The following is a 20,146-nucleotide window of genomic DNA, read 5'->3' as shown; positions in this document are numbered from 1 at the left end:
CCCCCTGCATAGGCAGGAAGGAGTGCTAGGTTCAGATGACCCCAGCCAGATGCCTATCCATCTTCCTCTTGAAGACCCCCAGGGTAGGGGAGAGCACCACCTCCCTTGGGAGCCCATTCCAGACCTTGGCCACTCTAACTATGAAGAAGTTCCTCCTAATGCTCAGTCTAAATCTGCTCTCTGCTAGCTTATGGCCATTATTTCTTGTGACCCCTGAGGCGCCTTGGTGAATAGAACCTCACCAATTCCCTTCTGCGCCCCCATGATGAATTTATAGGTAGCCACAAGGTCGCCTCTCCACCTTCTCTTGTGGAGGCCGAAGAGGTCCAGGTGCCCTAGTCTCTCCTCGGAGGGCTTGGCCTGCAAGCCCTTAACCATGCGAGTGGCCCTTCTCTGGACCCTCTCCAGGTTATCCACATCCCTCTTGAAGTGTGGCATCCAAAACTGCACGCAGTACTCCAACTGCGGTCTGACCACTGCCCGATAGAAGGGAAGTATCACCTCCCCGGTTCTGTTTGTCACGCATCTGCTGATGCACGATAAAGTGCCGTTAGCTTTGCTGATGACTTCGTCACACTGACGACTCGTGTTCATCGTGGAGTCCGCTAGGACTCCGAGATCCCTTTCCGCTTCCATGCTGCCGAGCAGGTCATTTCCTAGGCAGTAGGTGTGCTGGACATTTTTCCTCCCTAGGTGCAGCACTTTGCATTTCTCATTGTGCCTGTTTCCATGTCTCTCTCCCCTGAGGCCATACTTCTTTTATGTCTCTGGGTTGTAACTAAAGAGCACCTCAACATTTTGGGGGTAAAGGAGTTACTTTTTAGCATTCTGTCTGAATTCAAACTTAGGTAATTATGTTCTGTTTCCCTAAATGCCTCCCATATTTCCCTTCGATTTCTTTCTTCCTTCTTTTCCAGATGGAATTTAACCATTCTCATATGCCACCCAAGAGGTGGGTGATTTGACTGGTGAACTGGTCAATGTAGGTAGTTTGGAGGATTGGACATTCACCCTAGTGATTGCCAGTATAAACCCAACGGTTGTGTTGGGTAGCCTAGAGGGAGCAGGCCACATGAAACCTGGAGCAGAGGGGCTGCAGCCTGCAGTCCCGTGTGCAGAATTTGACCCAAAGCATGTCTGTAATTGGATATTTGCTGGATTCTTCAGGATCCTCTAAAAATGTTGCAGGCTGTTTTATACTGTTCAGATACGTGACCTCAAAGAGAACTGGCTTAGTGAAGATTCACCCTCTAAACACTGAGTTGTGCTGCTTGGCATCAGTTAAGAAATCATCCTGATTGAGAAGAAAGCTCTGATCTGGGTGCGGGGGACAAGTGGAGCAAGTGGAATGGTGCTTCTCCACCCCTCTCCAGTCTTTGTCAGAGCAGGTAGAGCCCTGCACCAAATATATGTGGAGGGGGCCACCAGAGTCTGCTCTTAGGGAGCCTGGCCGTGAAACATGGCTGCTACCACTGATGTGGAGCTGATGCTACAGCAGTGGCAGCAGTAGCCCAGGAAGGTAAGCCTTCCCTTTTCCTCACCCACGTGTCCCTCCCTTCCCCTGGTCTACAGTGGCCAGCGTACCCCTGCGCCCCTCCGACCCTGACCCATGAGCTTATGATACTTCTGCAGTCCCTAGCTGTTAGGTAGCAGTTTTCATCAGTAGATCTTAAAGTGCTTTACAGAACAGATCAAAACTCGTGGAAGAGGTGTGATATCTTTTATTAGACCAACTAGATATTTGCAAGCAGTTTATTCATTTATTTGCAACCTTTTGGACATGCTCTCCCTTCATCAGGCATAGGAGAGAGCAGAGCTTGTAAAAATTCTCCTAGGTAAAAATGAAAATTCATATTTCACAAGAGAGCTAAAGGTGTGGTAAAGTCTCCTGTTTGGAATAGTTCATTTTGCCCAGGTTAGGCACAGAGAAAGGTTGAAAAAACCTCAAAGTTGTCTGGTGGCAAGCAGGATGTAGAAGTATATTTCCTCCAGGTTATGATGTTTTGTATTTCATAGAAGAGTGGAAAGATGCAAAGCTCTTCCAGGCAGGAGTTTCTTTTGGTGGTGACCAGTATGGCTACAACCTGGATACCTTACAAAAGAGACAAACTTGATCCTGTCTCTTTAAAATTGTGGAATACCTTTGCAACCTTTGTATAAGTGAAGGTTTGTTATAAATACAGGGAGAACATGAACCCAGCACTGATAGGCACCGAGCTTCAGAAGTAAAGCGGTGAGTGCTTTCTTTTTGTTCTTCAAGGCTGTGCGAAGCTTGAAAAATTCCTACTTTGAACCGCGATATATCCTGCTCGTACCAATGAATAGAGAGAGATACGAGGGACATCTGCGGAGGAAAGGGATATTCAGCCGGCCAGAGATTGAGGAGGCCATCCACAGAGTGGACATGTATATCAAAATAAATCAGGATTCTCCGGGATATTTTGATGCAATAATTGACACGGGTGAGTCCGTTTCATCTGTGCCACAAATCTGATTGCCACCCCAGCATGAGGACAATGGAAGCAATAAAACTGCCCAGCAGACAAAGCTGTCTGTGAAGCAATAAAAAAAAAAAAAGAGGAAAATAGTTAAGCTCAGCAAGATTGAATACACCAAAGCTAAACCCAGCAACCCAGCTACTTTTTATCCTGGGGTCAAAAAGAGTTGCAGGTCCCTGTCTGTGTCACCTCAATATTAACTGTACTGTGCTCTAACTACATCCTAAATCCATCCAGATGCTGAACCTGGTGCAGAAATCAGCAGTACAGTAGCTCAACTACATTGTGCCATCTGAGGCTATGATGTTGCTATTCTGTGTTTTGCCCTAACTTCTGTATTGGTTTCTGAACTTAGCTGAGAGCAGTGGGTGTTTTTCTTTTTTTTGCCCAGTAGGCTCTGAATGTGTCGGCTCTTTATCCTTATTTCATACTGGTACCATTTGAGGTCAACAGGTACAGATGAGGCAAGGATGCTGCTGCAAAGAGATTCTTTGCAATGGTTCTTCTTCATAACTTGCTCAGCGTCTTGGTCTAAAATAATTGAATCTGCTGATCTCCAGGGCATTCTGTGATGCCGATGTTTTCTCCAGGATTTTTAGGGAGTGGGGGAAAATTATGAGAGAGGATTTTAGGACAGAGGTTTTTTCCAGATTTACTTTTTTGCATGGCCATTGTTTGAGGAGGTTTTGAGGTTTAGATTAAATGGATGGTCTTGTTAAACGTTAGTGTTTATTTTTAATTGTTGTCAAGGATACATGGAGCTTACTTCTTAGTGTAGTTCCTAAGAAATAAAGTTTGAGAAGGGGAGCATTTAGGAAGAATATAAGAATTTAGACTATAGGCTGAATTTTGGGAAAGGTTTTTATTCACAGGTATGTTCGGCTGTAGTTTAGTCTCCCAGGAGAAGCAAGGGAAGTCTTGTCACACAGGGACGAGATTTTTTGGAGATGTGTTTATTAGAAAACATTTGGCATAGGATAGGCTCCAAATGGCCTCTCTGATTCTGTAACTTTAAAGGGTGCACAGTGGTTATTTTCTTAAGTATCCTTTTCTTCCCTCCTTGAAATGCTAATTTATTTTGTTTTGGTTTTTTTGCAGATGATCTTGACGAGGCATACACAAAACTGAGCCTCGTTATAAAGGAGTATCTAGGTTTGGAGCAACCTTCGTTCTCTGATGGCAGTCTGTACTTGGACAGCAAATCCATAAGAGGTACAGTACGTGGAGTTCCAGAGCTGGCACCCACTCGTTTCTAGAGTTAACGATGGCTGGGGAGAGCTCTGTCTGTGAGAGAAGAAGCATTAGGATTGCTAGTCTGAAGCTTTACATGGTTTCTTGGCTGCCCTTTTCCTGGGGTCATGAACCTCAGCAGAACCCTGTAGTGGAGATGTGCCATATGGCCACAGAAGTGGGGTTTGTCCTTCCTTAGTTGCACTGCCTCCCCAGATGAAAGAAGCTAGTCAGTAGAAGCCTTCTTCTGTCAGCACGACTGCACCCATGGCATTTATTTTTCTGGTGGAACTGCATTGGCTAGGGGTGTGAAAAGGTCACATCCACTTGCTGATGGCTGTGCCAGCAGAACTTTGCCCAAATCCATAACAGTCCTCTTTCTGGTTGCTTTTTATGGGAGATCACTCAGGAGAATGCTGCTTGGGAGGAGTACACTGTTTAACCTGATGAAGAGTCAGGTTATAGATCCACAGATGTTAGGGTCGGAAGGGACCTCAGAAGCTCTACATGTCATGATTGTCAGCAAATTGTTGGATTTCTTTCGCCTTCTCTTCCCACCATTTGTTTTTAATTTCTCGAATCTTCTTCTTGGCTTCAGTTTCTGATATAAAGCATCTGAAGTTCCTTCTAGGGACTACCTTAATATTCCTTAACATTTTGGAGTTCTATCAATTTTGTGGTTCATTGCTGGCTCCAGAAACTTCATTAGCCTGGGTTTTGGCAGTTCTGCTATCTATAAAGTAACTTTCAAATTTACTACATGCCATTAAATTCATTTAGAGCTTCATTTATAGGTGTTTAAATAAATTTAACTATCCTATTTCCAGAGAGTGTCTCTCATCTTATGGACTGCGTGAAATAATTTATTTTAAAAAACTTGCCTCAAGGTTGACTTTAATATGGACATTTTGAGTAAGATAGTAGCAGGGGAAGATTGGTTGTGTGATATTATGATAGGCTGTTAATTCTTTTTTTAATGAACTGCTGTGCAAGATCTTTTTGTTCACGTAGAGAGTAAAGACACTGGGAGAAAACAGATAAGCTCCTCTTTTTAAAAACTTTTTATAGAAGAAATATAATGCATTATTATAAACTGATGTTAATGCCTTGCACTTGCATAGCAGCTTTCATCCCAGGTTCTCTGTGTTTTACAACTGTTAATTAAGTCTTGCAAGACTTCTGTGAAGTACATATTACTATCCACGTTTTATAGATAGGGAGATGGAGAGTAGTGTAAAACGTTGGGGTTATCTGTGATGCTGAGCACCCATAACTCTCAGGGAAATTGAGGGAGGGTCATAAGTATTCAGCATGTCTGAGAATGAGGCTCGGTATCTCACCCAAGGCTGCAAAGTGAATGATATGCAGCACCTGGAACAGGGTCCTAAGAGGCTTAACTTTCACCTCTTCACTTCTCATCATTAAACATCGTAGCATCTACAAACTGGTGGCATATCATGGCTAGGGTGACACTATACTTATGTGAAGGAGTTGCCTCAGTACTGGAAGCCTCAAAGCAAAACCCTGGAGGTGGCTGCTTCCGGGCAGCAGCACACAAATGAACAGCTGTCCTGGGAAGAATCTACCATGTCCCAGGAGTAAAATGTCATGGGTCAGTCGATTTTACATTCAGTTTAGAGTTGCATCATGTGATCGGACCTTTTTTTCTTCACTGTTTTCCTGGGATACACTGTTCACATACCCGTGGCCCGATGGGCGTTTGAGGAAGGTACCTATTCAAAATTTGAATATGTTGAAGATTGCATATATTTGCCTCCCTTTCCTTCACCCATCAAGTGTCTTTTACATTGTAAGTTCTTTCAGAGATCTGTCTTTCTCTGTAGCAGATCGGGGTCCTTCTTCTGGTTGGGCTTTCTGCTTGCTACCTTAATATAACTATTCATAACAGCTGTCTTTGAAGTCTAAGTCGTTATTTGTGGATAACTTTTGGGCTAGGCCGAGTCTCAGCCTCCCTGATCTTGACAGCCTGCAAACCAGGAGAAGGTGCAAACACTCAGATTTGTCCTCATCACTGACTAATGCTGCACAAAAATTCAGGTGCAGACTCTATTTGCAGGAGCAAAAGCACTACCTCCTAATTCCCCACTGGATTTTATCAAATGTAAGATGTTACAATAGTCCAAATAATTTAATGGTAGCAGTATTCAATAGCTGAGTACCTGAACAAAGTAACACACATGAATCCCATTTATTACTCAACCTAACGATCACATTAGATTGGAAAGAATGATCTCAGAAAAAAGACGAAGGACAGAAACTAGAATGCAAGTAGATGAACATTTTTCACAGAAAAATTCCTCTTTTCTGACCTTACAGTCCTCATGCTCAAGAGAAATATTCAGAACACCTTCAAAAGATGGGAAACAGAAAATCATTAGCTTACTGGATACAAAAAAAACCAGGGACTTAACACAGACTTTGACTCCATGGCCCATTATAATTTACCTGATCTCTGCTTATTTCTTTGCACTCCACAAGTGATAGCATCCCTCTCGAATGGTTGCTCTTCCACTTGTTAGGTTATCCTTTCTACTGCATTTCTCTTGTCTGTTAGCTACCTGATAATGTCTCTTATATCCCTTATATTTACATGTGAGGTTTTGCGCATGCTTTTGTTCTGTCTGCTATATAGCTTAAGCTGTGTTTGCTTTTTTTTCTCAGCAACGAGGAAGGCTATGTGGTACCCAAAAGCTTGTCTGTGTCCTTTCTAACTATACAGTTGGTTCAATAAGAGGTAGCAGCTACAAAAAAATACTCACCTCTCACATTTTTATCATTTAGATTTTCATTCTGAAAGAAAAGCCTAGCACAGCTCTGATAGCAGCTGTGACTTTCAGCTCGTGGTAAATGGTGTTTATGGGAAGGGGTCTTATGTGTGCATGATATAATACCTGTTCCCTGCTAGGTGCTAGAACACCATCCACTGGAGATCACAGAACGCCAACTGGTGGAGAGGCTACTAGACTAACCCATCCTTCTGCCCCGGGTGAATTCTTGACCTCATCGGCCAGAAACTATGCTGCTAGGATCTCAGCTCACCTCTCCGCACAGAAAACGCCAGTGGTAAGGGAAAAATGCCAACCTATGCATTATTGAGCACTAAGCTATAGACCAAATTGGCATGCTTCTTCCCAGATCATTTTTATTGCTGTTCTTCAACTCCTTTGTCAATATTTTTCCAGCAGCAAGTTGCTCAGAATCAAGATAACAAAGGCATGTTAAAGAAAATGGGCTGAGCACTATCAGCTAAAAGGGATGAATGGGGTAGGGAGCAGATGGCCTGACTGAGTCAGACAGCCTGTGCTCTTGCAAGAATGAACAGGAATCATCTCATTCAGCTTAAAACATGGATGAGTTTCAGTGAGGGGCAAGGGAGCTGCCTGCATGACAAACTTACCATAATCTGTCGGATAAACACGGCTTATCAGGAGCTACTTATGAGCGAGATCCTCCTTCCATTAAAGCCAGTGGCAAAACAGGCCATAGCAGAAGCTCTCGCAGTGCGGCCCTGTCATATTCCAATGAATCTGCAAATTCTGCTAACTACCTTGTCACAAGAAGACAAGAAAGGAAAGGAAAGGAAGTGGCAAACCACTTCAACTGTGGTGGTTGGGAATTGACGCTGATTCATTTCAGGATTAAATCTAGGCACATTTCTCCGCTACTTTTGGGTCTCCTCTTCTGCTTTTCAATCTGTAGATTCACCAACATCCTTCAACTTCAAATAGTCTTGTGCAACTTTGGCTCTGTCTTTTTTTTTTTAGTTTGTTCTCCAAAAGCAGATATTCATTTGCTCTTCCTGCAGAACATGATGGGGCTGGTGTTAGGAAGCCGATATGTCTAATGCTCCAGTTTAATGATAATGGCAAGGGAGAATTAAACAAAAAGAACAGAAGCTTTAAAAGATGTTCATTTGGTTATAATGTCATAATGATGAGTGATGGCTGGGCAGGCATGGCTTGCTGTACAGTGTTGTCACTACCTCTGTATTTATAGCCACCTGCCTCTGCCTCTGCCTCTGCCTCTGCCTCCATCTCAGGATGGAGCTGAGAAACAGAAAACCACCTGGGTATCAAAGCTTAAAGGTTTACAGTAAGAAAGGTGCGACTGTAAAATGCACTACACGGATAGGGAGCCCTCCATCTTCAAAAATACAGTCCTTCCTCTCCAGCCATGTACAATTAACTAAGTGTCAAGGATGTCATTCTTTTTAGAGTTTTTTTCATCAAAATGTACCTTACATTGAGGTGAGGGAGAAGCCAGTGTTTCTCTCACCTCAGGGGCTCTCCACCATCACCCGTATCACAGCAATTTATTTTCTTTTCTCTTTACTTCATCTTTTTTTTGACGGTTTATGTTTTGTCAAGCCAGACAAAAAGTGTTTTACAATGAAAGTGGCTATAATTTAACCTGGTCTCAAGTTACTTGGTGGTTGAAAGGCTCTCTTCCATATTAGTTTCCTTGTCTGATGCTAGTAATGTCTTTTTGGTTATTTACTACCCTAAGTGCCCAACATATTTTTTCATGTGTATGATGAAGTCCTGGGGCACCAGCTGGAGTGTCGATCCATAAATACTTCAAGATGAAGCACAAATGCATCTCTGGTCATTTTTAATATTAAGGGTATAAATCTCTCTATGATTTTGAAATAATGTTCACTCTTAAGTTGTTGCATTTGGGAGTAGAAAGGAGTCCTGCGCTTTTGGCTGCTAAAAGTGCAAGGCATTGCTGCCACAGCTGCTTTCCACAGTGTGGAAAGGCAAAAAGAGAGCATAACATGACTGGCATTGACAATCAGTGGCAAGTCCTGCTAGTCAGAGACGTTGGAGTAGGAGGAATAAAGAGCATTGCTTTATTTTTTTGTGGGCATAATTAACTATGCTAGGTGCAAGGCAGTAGTAAGTGGATACATACTCCACACAACAACCAGGCAGAATTGCATCTTTACAAAATAGAGGCTTTTTGCTGCAGGAGTAGCCACAGTAGAGTATTCACCAAGATCCAGGTGGTGAATAGCTTCAGCGATGTAGCCTGAGTTGTGCTGGTTTTCCTGTTCATTTTCTACCATCTGCAGTGCTGGTTTGTCATGTGGTGGAAGTTACCCAGGACCACCAAATTATTATGGGTCCAGGTCCTATGATACCAGAATCATGCCAAACAAAGAGACGTCTCATAGAGACGCCTAGAGAAGTTGGGCTGGAAGGGACCTCCAGAGGTCATCTAGTCCAACCCTTGCTTGAGGCAGGATCGTCCCTATCCAAACCACCCTACACAAATCCATCGCTGAACCTCTTAGCAAAACTACTCGGTCAACCCAGACACAACACAAGACATAACACACTAACCTGTCCCAAGTAAAGCAGGGGGAGCATAGCCAATGTTCTGCTTCTGTAAAGGTTGTTGAAATATGGTTAAGAGATCCAAAGTACAGGGCCATGCCCCCCACTATAGAGGAAGGTAAAAACCCCCATGTCCATACCAGTCTAAACCCCCATGTCCATACCAGTCTGATCATGGGGTAAAATTCCTTCCTGACCCCAAATATGGCAATTTGGTCTGACTCTGAGTGGAGGGAAGGACTGTCTAGCCAGGAGCCTCCAAGTCCCAGCAGGAGCATTGCCACACCCCAGTAAAAATCCTAAGATTTGGCTGTATCCAACACTCAATACTCTGAGGAAGGCTTAACTCCCCCCGCACCCTGCCACATGCACCAGTGGGGGGACTGGGGGGAGAAGAATTGCCTCCCAGTTCTGCACACCAACCAGCAAAGCCCATGCGAAATACCCATAACAGAACGAAGGCATCGCTATACCTAGATCATCCCTGACCAGTTGTTATCCAACCTCTTCTTGAACACCTCCAGTGATGGAAAGTCTACAGCTTCCCTGGGCGTCTATTCCACTGCCTCACTTTTCTAACAGTAAAGATGTTTTTCTGGCTATCCAATTTAAAGTAAACAGACTTTGGTATGTGGTAGTATCATGATGAAATGAGCTTTTGGTTTGCCTGGTTTTGTACGCTAACTGTTGCCCACTGGGTTTGTCTGTACTGGGAAAATGCATTGTGCTGTATCACTTGATTAAATACTTAGGACCAGATGATTTGATCTGCTGAGACCCAGGTGTGAAAGGTGTCCTTAACTGTAGAGTCCCAGAAGAGCATTTCTTCTGAAGAAAGACATATCATAGATTTCATAGACATTAGTGCTGGAAGGGACCTCGCAAGATCATCAGGTTCAGCCCCCTGCCCAAGGGGCAGGGCGTCAGCTGGGGTCAGATCACCCCAGCAAGTTAAGTATCCAAACGCAATGTGAACATGTCAGAGTAGGTGCTTGCACCACTTCTAGGGGGGAGTCTATTCCAGACTGTAGAGACTCAGACAGTAAAAAAGTTTTTACTTATGTCCAGTCTGTATTTAATAAAAGTTATACAGCACAATACAGTTTCCCAGGGCAGACAAACCGGGTGGGCCAAGGGTAAGCTTACAGAAACAGAAACTTGAGTTGACATAGAGTTGGGAGAGCTGGACTTGTTACCTTCTTCACCCATCACTTCCCTACCTGGGGCATAAGAAGTTGAAGGAAGTGTTCTGGGGTGGGACACAGTTCAGCTCTGCTTTGCTCAGTCATTTGTGAGGAGTCTTATGATAGTAGCGTACATCTTCGCTGTTTTTTTCCTCCTCTAATTTGCACCAGCAGCCCAAAATTAGGGAGTCATGGCTGGCTTTTTGCTATCACCCTTCAGCTTAGAGATCATACAGAATCAGTGTCATAATAAACAAGGACAGGTTAAAATAAGATGCAACTCCAGACTGAAAGCTGAGCTATATTTAACCCCTCATTAACTACACCATGTCATAACACAAATCTGTTTCCCAGCATAGATAAGCCTGTACACTAAGAGTTTTCGCTGGAGAGAGGAATGGCACAGCCGCTTATTTTATGCTGCATATAGTGACAACCACCTATGTTTAAGTTACAGTTGGTTACATTTTTTGTTCAGGAAGAAGCTTCTCTGCAACGGCGACGTGAAGCAGCACATCGGGCTCTGAACGGGAAGGCTCCTGGTGCATACGCCGAGCTGTTTCAAAGGTAACGTTGGAAGCTACTTCAATGGTACACTAGCCAAAGAGGTGAACCCTCACCTTTGACTTCTTTGCCATTGCAGCCTCAGGATGAATGGTTAGAAATCGTCACAAAGCCCCACAAATAATTTTTCTCCCTGAGGCATTTAAATCTAACCCTACAATTATATCGTTCACAAGAAGACAGTTTGCCTTCTAACAGGGGAGCTGCAGTCTTCCCATATTAATTAAAACATGTGAGAGTAGGCAGCTAACAAGTAACATGTTGTGGATTTATGAACGTGCATGAAGCGGCCCCAAGACAGGGAACCTTGAGTCGGTGAAAAAGATCAATGAGGTCATGTCCTTGTCAGAAGAGGATGGTTTCCTACAGCATATTTTCCAGTGGATATGTCAGTTTGAACCAGTTTCACAAGCTTCTGAAAGCTGAGCGCCACTACCTTTCTTCCTGGGCAAATGAAACCAGTTTAGCCCCTACCTGCTGGCAAGCCAACCATTATAAACCTACAACCTACATGTGCTATTAAAAGCCCTACAAAGTAGGGCTGGAAGCGACCACATGAGTTTATCTAGTCCAGCTCCCTGCTGAAGGTAGGATCATCCCTTGACTTAAACCATCACAACCAAGTGTCTGTCTAACCTGCTTTTGGAAATTTTCAGGGATGAGGATTTCACATTTTCTCTAAGCAGCCTATTCCAATGCTTGACCACCCTCATAGTTAGAAAATCCCTCCTAATCTCCAACCTAAATGTTCTCTGCTGCATTTTGAGGCCATTGCTCCTCGTCCTGTCCCTTATAGCCCCAAAGAAAAGTCCATCTCCAGCCTCTTTATGTAGGCCTTCAGGTATTGGAAGACTTATAAAATCCCCCTTCAAATTTCTCTCCTCCAAACTGAAAAAAACCCCTAATTCTTTCAGCCTTTCCTCAAAAGTCATGTTTCCTAGGCCACTAATCATTTATGTCACTCTGCTGGACTATTTCCAATCTGTCCACATCTTTCTTGAAGTGTAGGACTCATACACAGCATTCCAGGCGAGGCTTCACCATTGGTGAAGGCTCACTGCAGACACAGGCATCAGGTATAGTAATTTGCTTGTGGTTGTAATGGCTAGAAACTCATTGGTATTTAAAGAAAGTGGAGACTAAAGAACAATTGAGGCATCCATCTCAAGCCTTCCTAAGCTAATCCTTTGGAATCTACTGGATGAAAAAATCTCAAAGATTGGTGCATGCGTCACTACTTGCTATGGACAACTCTAATGTATCTACTGCAAAAAATATATATATATTTGATATTTGACCTGAATTTCCCTTCTTTCAATGTCACTGCATTATTCATGTGTTCTAAAACTGCTAATATTAAGACCATTGCCGCCGTCATTTCAGACAGTTTAGTAGTCTTCCTTCCACTCAAAGCAGGGTATATTTTTAAGCTATGTGGCATTTTTATTTTGACAGGGTGGGAACAGGAGGAATCATGTTTGGCTCCTGACAGCTTGTGATTATAAATTTCATGGCTTTTTGGAGATTTAAAAAAAATAAGTAAATAAACCAAAGTTGCTAATACTGATGCATTATTCAGTTCTGTGTCCTGAGAAAAGTTCCTTTAGTATCTTGAATAAAAGGAAGAAGGGATTTTGTTTTCCACCCCAGTTCTGCTTGAGGTCAATTATGCTAGAAAAAAATTTGAAACCAACTTATTTTATTTTATTTTGTTGCTTGCCTGATCATTTCTGGTTTGGTTTTTTGTTTATCCTAGAGAGACCTGAGCGAACAGTTAATCTAAGACCTGTCTTAGTTCCTTACTGTTTGCACCCCTTATTTCACGGTGCCTCTCATCCTGAGGAATCTGATTTTGGACTTAAAATCAGACTTTGTTTTGGCAGAGCTGTCAAGCAGGTGAAAGAATCTCCTGTCACCCCCAATCAGTATTTGCAATTACCAGGCCTCGAGGGACATCTTCACTGAGTGGGGAAAAACAAAATTAGATGCAAGAGCCAACACCCCATTCCACACGGTGATACAGGGAGTGAACTCAGGCAATGCCATAAATATAAGCATTATAGAACAGCAGACTCTGAGAGATGGAAAATGAATCCTGAAATCATAAATATTATATAAAGAAGAGACCCATAGGTCATTTAGTCCACACAAATGGCTAGTGCCTGGTTTTTTCTTATAGACTGGATGGTGCAGTAGTAAACATAATGTTCTTAAATGTCCCATCTGATAAAGCTTTCTCTTTAGAGAGGCTTTTCCATACGCTGATATGTCTCCAGCTCAGGCAGATTATCTTGATGTGAACTGTATTACCTTATTTTCTCACATACAGTGCACGCTTTTCCCAAACCTCGCCCACCCAAACAGTTGCTGGAAACTGCAATGTGCATTATATGCAGAAAATATGGTAAAAGCAGTTTCTTCCAGTAACTAGACAACAGTAAAAGGTAAAATCTGCACAAGACTTGCAGGGAGTGGAACAATGGGCAGACTTGGCTCCCTAGTTGTTGCTACTATTCGTTGCTACAAGGAAAGAACTTTCAAAATCCATTTTGCCTTTCAAAAACAAGTAGCACATTTTATTTTGGAAGGTGTTGTATGCAAGAAATGATGATATCTCCATCAGCTTCACTCCATTAACTTAAACTTATACCAGTTGCACTATCCAGAAGAATAATTCTGCATGCAGGTCTGAAATGTAAACTTTTCCCATGCCCTCACCCTCCAGTAGCCAGGGCTTATAGATTCATTTCTTTTTATCTTTCCTAATAAACCTATCCCCATAGCCTCCTAGTAAATGTTATTATTTTGCTGTAAATATGTTCCAGTCTGTTAATTAGGTGCCAGAATTGACTGCAGTCTTCCAAGTGCAGCTGCAACGAAAGTTATCCATGCTCTGGGTCTTATTGCCCTTGCATACTCAGCCTGAAATTGCATTGGCTTTTTGTCCTATCGTATTGCATTACAAATCCAAGTCAGACCTCCCGTTTACTGTCACCCCCAGATCTTTTTCAGCAGAATTGCTTGCTCCTTCCTGTTAAGTTTCCAGGTCTTACAGTATTTTTTCCCACATTTTATTGTCTTTGAACACTTATTTACTTGGTTATTAAGTTGCATATATTTCAAATCCAATTATAATATTTTCCTTGATCTCTACCCTCATTTTAATCACATCTCCATTGCTCCCATCAATTGTTTACTTTAATTTAAACAATAAGAAACACTATCCTGTGTGTTCAATTCCTCTGTTGCCAAGCAAAGGAGAATTCCTGGGTTTTGTAAGACCCAGAAAAAAATCTGTTCCCTTTTCTGTCAGTGAAGCACCATTTACTGAGAGAAACATTATTGCTGGACTTGTGCTGACATAACCAAGGTTGCAAAGAGACAAAAAAAGAAAAACGTCAAAAAAGTACTAATTTTTTTTGGAAATGCAAAAAGAGAGACCACTGCCACTGCCACTGGTGGGGAGCAAAACTTTGTTCCATTGAGGACAAGTAAATAACTATGTATAACATATAGTTGTTGTTAAAAAGAACAACCATTTAGCTGTTAAGTATACAGACCATTTACTACATAAAATACCAGTATTTAGCACCTAGAAGTTCTTTACCAAGTCCATAACATACTGCAGTTAAAGATCCTTTCAGATCTTGGATCGCTAAATCACGAATGGTTGGATTTAAGTCAGAGTAGTTAAATCAATTTTAAAAGTGATGCCAAAAAATGATATCTGTTTTATTTATTGCAAGCCCCCAAAGAGATTATTACATACATTTAGATATTAAATGTAGATTTGTTTTAAAAATGTGGCCTCTTTATTTTGTGTCTGCAGACATGTACAGGTATAATTAGAATTGGTTTGATGTTTAGGTACCCAGTAGAGTCTGTGGCGGGCTTACTAGGTGGTTTGACATCAAAATAACATAACTTGTCCCTGTGTGATTGAGGCTGAACTGAGGTCTTCATTACGTTCAGGGGCATAAGCAAGAGGTGTAACGATGAAGCCGGCATCCTGGGCAGCTGCCACACACAGGGGCAAAGCAACAGTACTGCTATGGTAGCAGCCGTTTTTGCCCACTCCTTCCCCAAGTTGGTCACCAGGGCAGCTGCCCTGTTCTCCCTGCCCTCGTTACATCACTGCCATAATGTAATAAACGGCTTGTTAATTTAATCTGAGTGCTCCATATGGGGCCAGATTCTTATCCTTGCTTATATAAACGAGCAAAGAGGTAGTTAGCCGTGTTAGCCTGAAGTCAAGCCAGGCTGGCACCAAAGGGGTGGAAGGGGGGTGCAGGGTGCTTTAATTAGAGCGGCTCTGAGAGCCACTCTAATGAAAATACCCACAGTATCACATGTATTCAGCATCCTGTGGTTCAAAATGGCTGTGGGGGCGCTTTAACTAAAAGCTCATTGAATGAGCTTTTAGTTAAAGCACCCCTGCTGCCATTTTGAACTGCCAGGACCCTGAATACACGTGACATAGAAGCTGCTGGAGCGCACTGTTTAGCATGCTCCAGCAGACTCGGTTAATCGAGTCTGCTCCAACGTGTGCCAATTAGCACGCATCGGAGCAAAGGTCCATCATGTGTATAGGTGCCCTTGGTGACTAACTTGTTCAGAATTGTATAAGCTTTCATAGGCAACAGCCTACCTTGTCAGCTGCTATCAATGGATTTACAATTAAACAAGAGGGGGCACGGCCTAAAGGAGAACTGCAGAGCGTGACACCTAATTCCATCGTCCTGAGTTCCCACTATCTGAGAGCATCTGCAGGCTTTGCAGTTTTACTACTGCAGCCTCTTACAGGCAGGGCTTGGAAGTGTGCAGGGATATGATCGTATCATGCATTTGAACGTAGCATTCTTGATGCACCCTCTTACGCTTGTATTACTGTTGCCCCGGCCATGCAAGTTCCACACATGGGGTCATGTATACTATTTGCAAGCTTGTGTGTTTGAGGTGTGTGTGTGTGTGTGTGTGCGCGTTAAAAGCATTCTTTTGTGCTCATTTTGGCAACAGGATTACAGAGGCAGTGACTGTGTCCCAGATCCACATATACCCTTTTCAAAGGGTGTAATTTATCTTACCTGATTTTTTTCTTCTTCTTTGAGCTGAAACAGCCTAGCAAAGTTAGAACTATAAACTCCCCGGACATAAATGAATAGGTTCACTAGGCAGTATAAAAAAAAAATACAAGGCACTTGGTGGCTACATAGAAAGGAAAAAATCCCTGTCAAGCCTTTTAAAACATGTGCTCATTTCAATTGACTGGCTGGTTGTTGTCTGCAGAGGTGTTGCTTCTGCGAATGGGTCACTGATTCTGAATCAAAGCCTTCATTTCAGAGTTCAGAGTCCATTTCCCTGTAGTGGAGGAGTCCTCGGAGTTGTGACCCTCCATCTGTAGTCACGCATGATGTATCCTCTTCTCAGCTTTCTGTTTCTGACTTTTGTAACTTCCACTGTCAAGCGGCATGTTTCGGTGTTGTATATTGAGCCGAGAGATTTGTTAGGGAAATTTTTAAAATTCCATTACACTGAGTCTATTTACTCTGAGAGCCCTCTAGCTGCTCTGAGGGCTCTTAATGCGATAAGGACCCTTTCTTCTCAATTTAATTGGTTCAGATTTTGTCTGGGCCACTAATGAGGAAAACCATTACGAACTGGCAGCTATTTGATGGTCTAAGCAATAGCAACCTGTAGTCTCACTTTAAAGGAAATTTGTTTATGAATAGAAATAATTGGGTGAAATTAAAAGGAATGTGCAAAGATGGATGGTCAAAAAATCCTGGTTGCAGTGAGATGTGCTCCCTCAGTGGTTCCCAACTTTTTTTATACTGCAGACCAGCCACCAACCCTTTGTGGCCTGGTACCGGGCTGCGGCCCAGTGGTTGGGAACCTCTGTGCTGGGCTATGGGACAGCTTCCCAAGAAGAACTGTGAAAATCCCATCATCGAGACATTTTAAGTAACTGGAACAAAGCACAAAAAAGGCATAAAAGAGAGGACAGTCCTGCATGTATAGAGGTGGCTGACTTGGCCCACAAGATCTTTTGTGATTTTAGCATTTCTGATTCCTAAGGGAAAAGCATCCACAATCCACTTCTGCAACAGGAACCATTATTGGTAATCGTAGCAGAGAAGTTAAAGAATGAGCAGATGTGCAGATTATAAGGGTTTATAACCCTTAAAGGAAATAGATTCCTTCGGAGCTCAATTGGGGTTTATCAGCAAAATGAGGGCTGCATCTGTTCAGAGGACAGGGTTTTTTTTTTAAAGAACTGAATCTTAATTTTAAGCCAAACATTTTAAGACAGACTTTTCTTAAGTTTGAAATCTAGGTTTGGTCTTTGAGATGATTTGCTTTTCATACTGTGATTCTATCTGTATAGAAAGTTATGCTGACATTTAGGTTGCAATGGATTTTTTTTAAGTTATCGTGTGTGGCTGCTTTGGAAGATGTGAAGTAGGAGCTTAATTCAGGTGGCAAGGTGATCCAAAGAATAATGCGATAGGGTGAGATTTTTAAAAGCTCTTAAGTGATTTCCAATGGGATTTGTGCTCCAGAGTCACTTAACTGATTTTGAAAATCCCACTCTTAATAAATATAAAAACATGGCCAGATCTAGGATTTTGAAGAAGAGAATGTAGATAGTGGGGCACATCATCACATATAACACAACACACAATTTATCCAGGTAAACCAAAACTGGAAGCTTTACTAATATGGTTGAGGCCTAGCACTGTGTTACCAGTTTAAAATCAAAGCAAAAAACAAATAGTGATTGGGATGCACACTAATTTGCTAGAGTACGTAGAAGGTTTAAAAAAATGCAACAAACTGGGAAAAAATAGTCACAGCATATTGTATCATTACTCCTGTAGCCATTATAATGAAATGTACGTCTCTTATTCAGATTTATAAAACAAAATCTAGCTTTCTTGAGCATCTCCAATACTTTACTGTCTGTCATTCCTACACTCGAGTTCAAGTTTTTAGCTAGAGCTAAAAACAGTCTGCAGGGCTATGAAATAGAAGAGAGACATTACCAGAAATGGCTAACAGACGGCAGCATTGCAGAAGAAAGAATGGTTTGAATAGTGAAGCATCAGGACCTTTAAAAAGGAGAGAGGGTCATTAACACCTATGGAGTGGAGAGGGATCAACAGGAAACTGGGAGATTTTAGAAGTCCCTTGACTCTCCCAGCACTACCTGAATAGAAGTACACTTCCCCTCCCAGGCACTTAGTTTGAAATTTGGGGTGGAGCAGGAATCAAAGGTGCAAACTGCACTCCTGCACGTTTGGTGGATCCAAAACATGTTTTCTGTGAAATGTTTGCTTAATGTACCCCTTGATACCATCCAGGTTGTCTACCTTCTCTTGAGATCCAAGAGAGGGTAGATAACCTAGACAAGTGGCAGGGTCGTCTTCTCAGAAGTAAGAAAAGTGATATTGAGTCAAAAATCTGTGCCCCAATTCAGGCACTGTGTTGCTATATGACCTTGTGCTAACCACTTAGAAAAATGCATTTCAAACATGCATGATTCACTTAAAGACCTAAATTGAGTCAAAACACTGAAGGAAAAACTCCCATTTCTTCCTCTGACACAATACCCAAGGACAGTGAGTTGCTCCAGCAAAGGACAGAAGATAACTGCTTGGGATGATGCTCCAGTACACAAAGGGATCTGACGTACCCGGTTTATGTTGTTTCTTTCAGTGACCGTGCAAGTACCGCAGCGGCAGCCAGCCCACGCCAGCAGTTGCTGGAGCCTCCAACACGCTCTTCTTTGTTCCCAAGTGGAAGTAACCTCACTGAAGACCGGAGCCTTCCTCCTGCTAGCCCAGACTCCAGGTGAGCCCTGCCATTAAAAGAACAGCTTATTATAGGATGGGGTGAAGGTAAACACTGCAGTGCCCAAGCCCTGAAACCATTTCCCCAGATGTTTTCATTTTCTCCTCTGTTACATCGGTAGCTTTATTAAACACACATTGCTACCATGTGAAAAAAAACCCTGGCCATTCGTGGGAATGATTTCACATAGGCTTTATAATTCACACTGCAGCATGAGGATGGCTGGAGGGTTTTTGTAGCAGCATATTGAGGGAGGAGAATGAGGAAAGAGACTGGAACACCATGTCGAGAAACAGGACGACAGCGATAACTGTTAAAGTCACAATTTATCGAGGGTTCCTATAGTTGAGGATATTGCAGCGTTTTCCTGTTCTCGGTATGGGGAGATCTTTGCCAACTGCTGAACACCACTTGGGAGGTATTGTCAGTCCATTCAGGTGATTTTCGTACATGTTGTGACATTGGAGAACCCTCCAAGGCATCGACCCTCCAACCCACCTGCTTTCTTGCCACATTTCCCATGTGTGCCCACATTAATGCTGCTCCCCATGCCTTGGCTAGCTTTTTAGCTCCTCTGTATCCCCAGTCTGAAATAAAGCAGACTTCTGGGGATAGTGGAGAGGCCACTACTTCACTCAAACACAATAAAGTGCTGGGGGGGGGAGCTCTGGGGGTTGGGGAGATTAAGTAGCCCCATCTGCTATTCCCCGAGGAACTTGTTATCCCCTGCAAGGGAAAGCTGCTGTGGGGGAAGAGAGACGGACCCATTTCAGGATGAGAATAGAGAGAAATGTGGTCAACCTTCATATAAGAGAAGAGGAAACTGAGGAGCAGCCTAGTGGCTAATCCCATTCCCATTCCACACAGGCCACGATGCCTTTTCAGGCATATTTGAAATGTAAAGTTTTGGCTGTGTCTCTTTTTTTTTTTTCCCTTGCTTCTCAAAATATTTGGCATTAATTACTTCTCTGAAGCATGAGCATGCAGACAAAGACTGGGCCCATTAAGGCCTAATCCTGAGAGATTTTAAACATCCGCAGCCCCCATTAACGATGCTCAAGCTGTAGGCTGGGGTGTTGCTGCTTTCCTTGCTGATGAAACGTTCTGTTCCTTTTAAATCCTAAAGAGCTGGCACATTTTCACTCTGTGCTATACAGCCTGCCACTCTAATTACAGCAGTTAATTAGCACACTGTAAAAACGGTGAAATCATAGGCCTCCATAGATTTGTCCGTACTGGGTATTTGTACCACAGTGGTGCGTGCTGACAGAGAACGGGGTGAGTGTGAAAGAGAGATTAAGTATATAATAGGTTGCTGAGGGATTATGCATCATCAGGCTGTACCAGTAAAAGGCAAGACCTATAACTCAAGAGTGTGAAGCAGTGATGAACTGTAAAGGTCTTACCCTTCACATCTGGGAATAAATATGTCTTTCCGTTGTCCCACATTGCGGTCTTT

At 42.8% G+C, this 20,146-nt stretch overlaps 1 protein-coding gene across 1 annotated transcript in view; it reads left to right on the top strand.

Moving 5' to 3' along the window:
- The window catches only part of LRGUK (leucine rich repeats and guanylate kinase domain containing), a 68,908-nt gene that overhangs the window by 42,604 nt on the left and 6,158 nt on the right, over positions 1-20,146 (top strand). Inside the window, exons 14-18 of the mRNA XM_090041545.1 lie at positions 2,261-2,462; positions 3,597-3,710; positions 6,655-6,812; positions 10,751-10,839; positions 18,553-18,687. Of these exons, the coding sequence (XP_089897671.1) occupies positions 2,261-2,462; positions 3,597-3,710; positions 6,655-6,812; positions 10,751-10,839; positions 18,553-18,687 (698 nt within the window). The remainder of the gene's footprint in view (positions 1-2,260; positions 2,463-3,596; positions 3,711-6,654; positions 6,813-10,750; positions 10,840-18,552; positions 18,688-20,146) is intronic.

The sequence above is a fragment of the Crocodylus siamensis genome, chromosome 4 (genome assembly GCF_052110815.1).
Source record: "Crocodylus siamensis isolate JL-2025a chromosome 4, ASM5211081v1, whole genome shotgun sequence".
Lineage (NCBI taxonomy): Eukaryota > Metazoa > Chordata > Crocodylia > Crocodylidae > Crocodylus > Crocodylus siamensis.
This window is presented reverse-complemented; position numbering and strand designations above follow the sequence as displayed.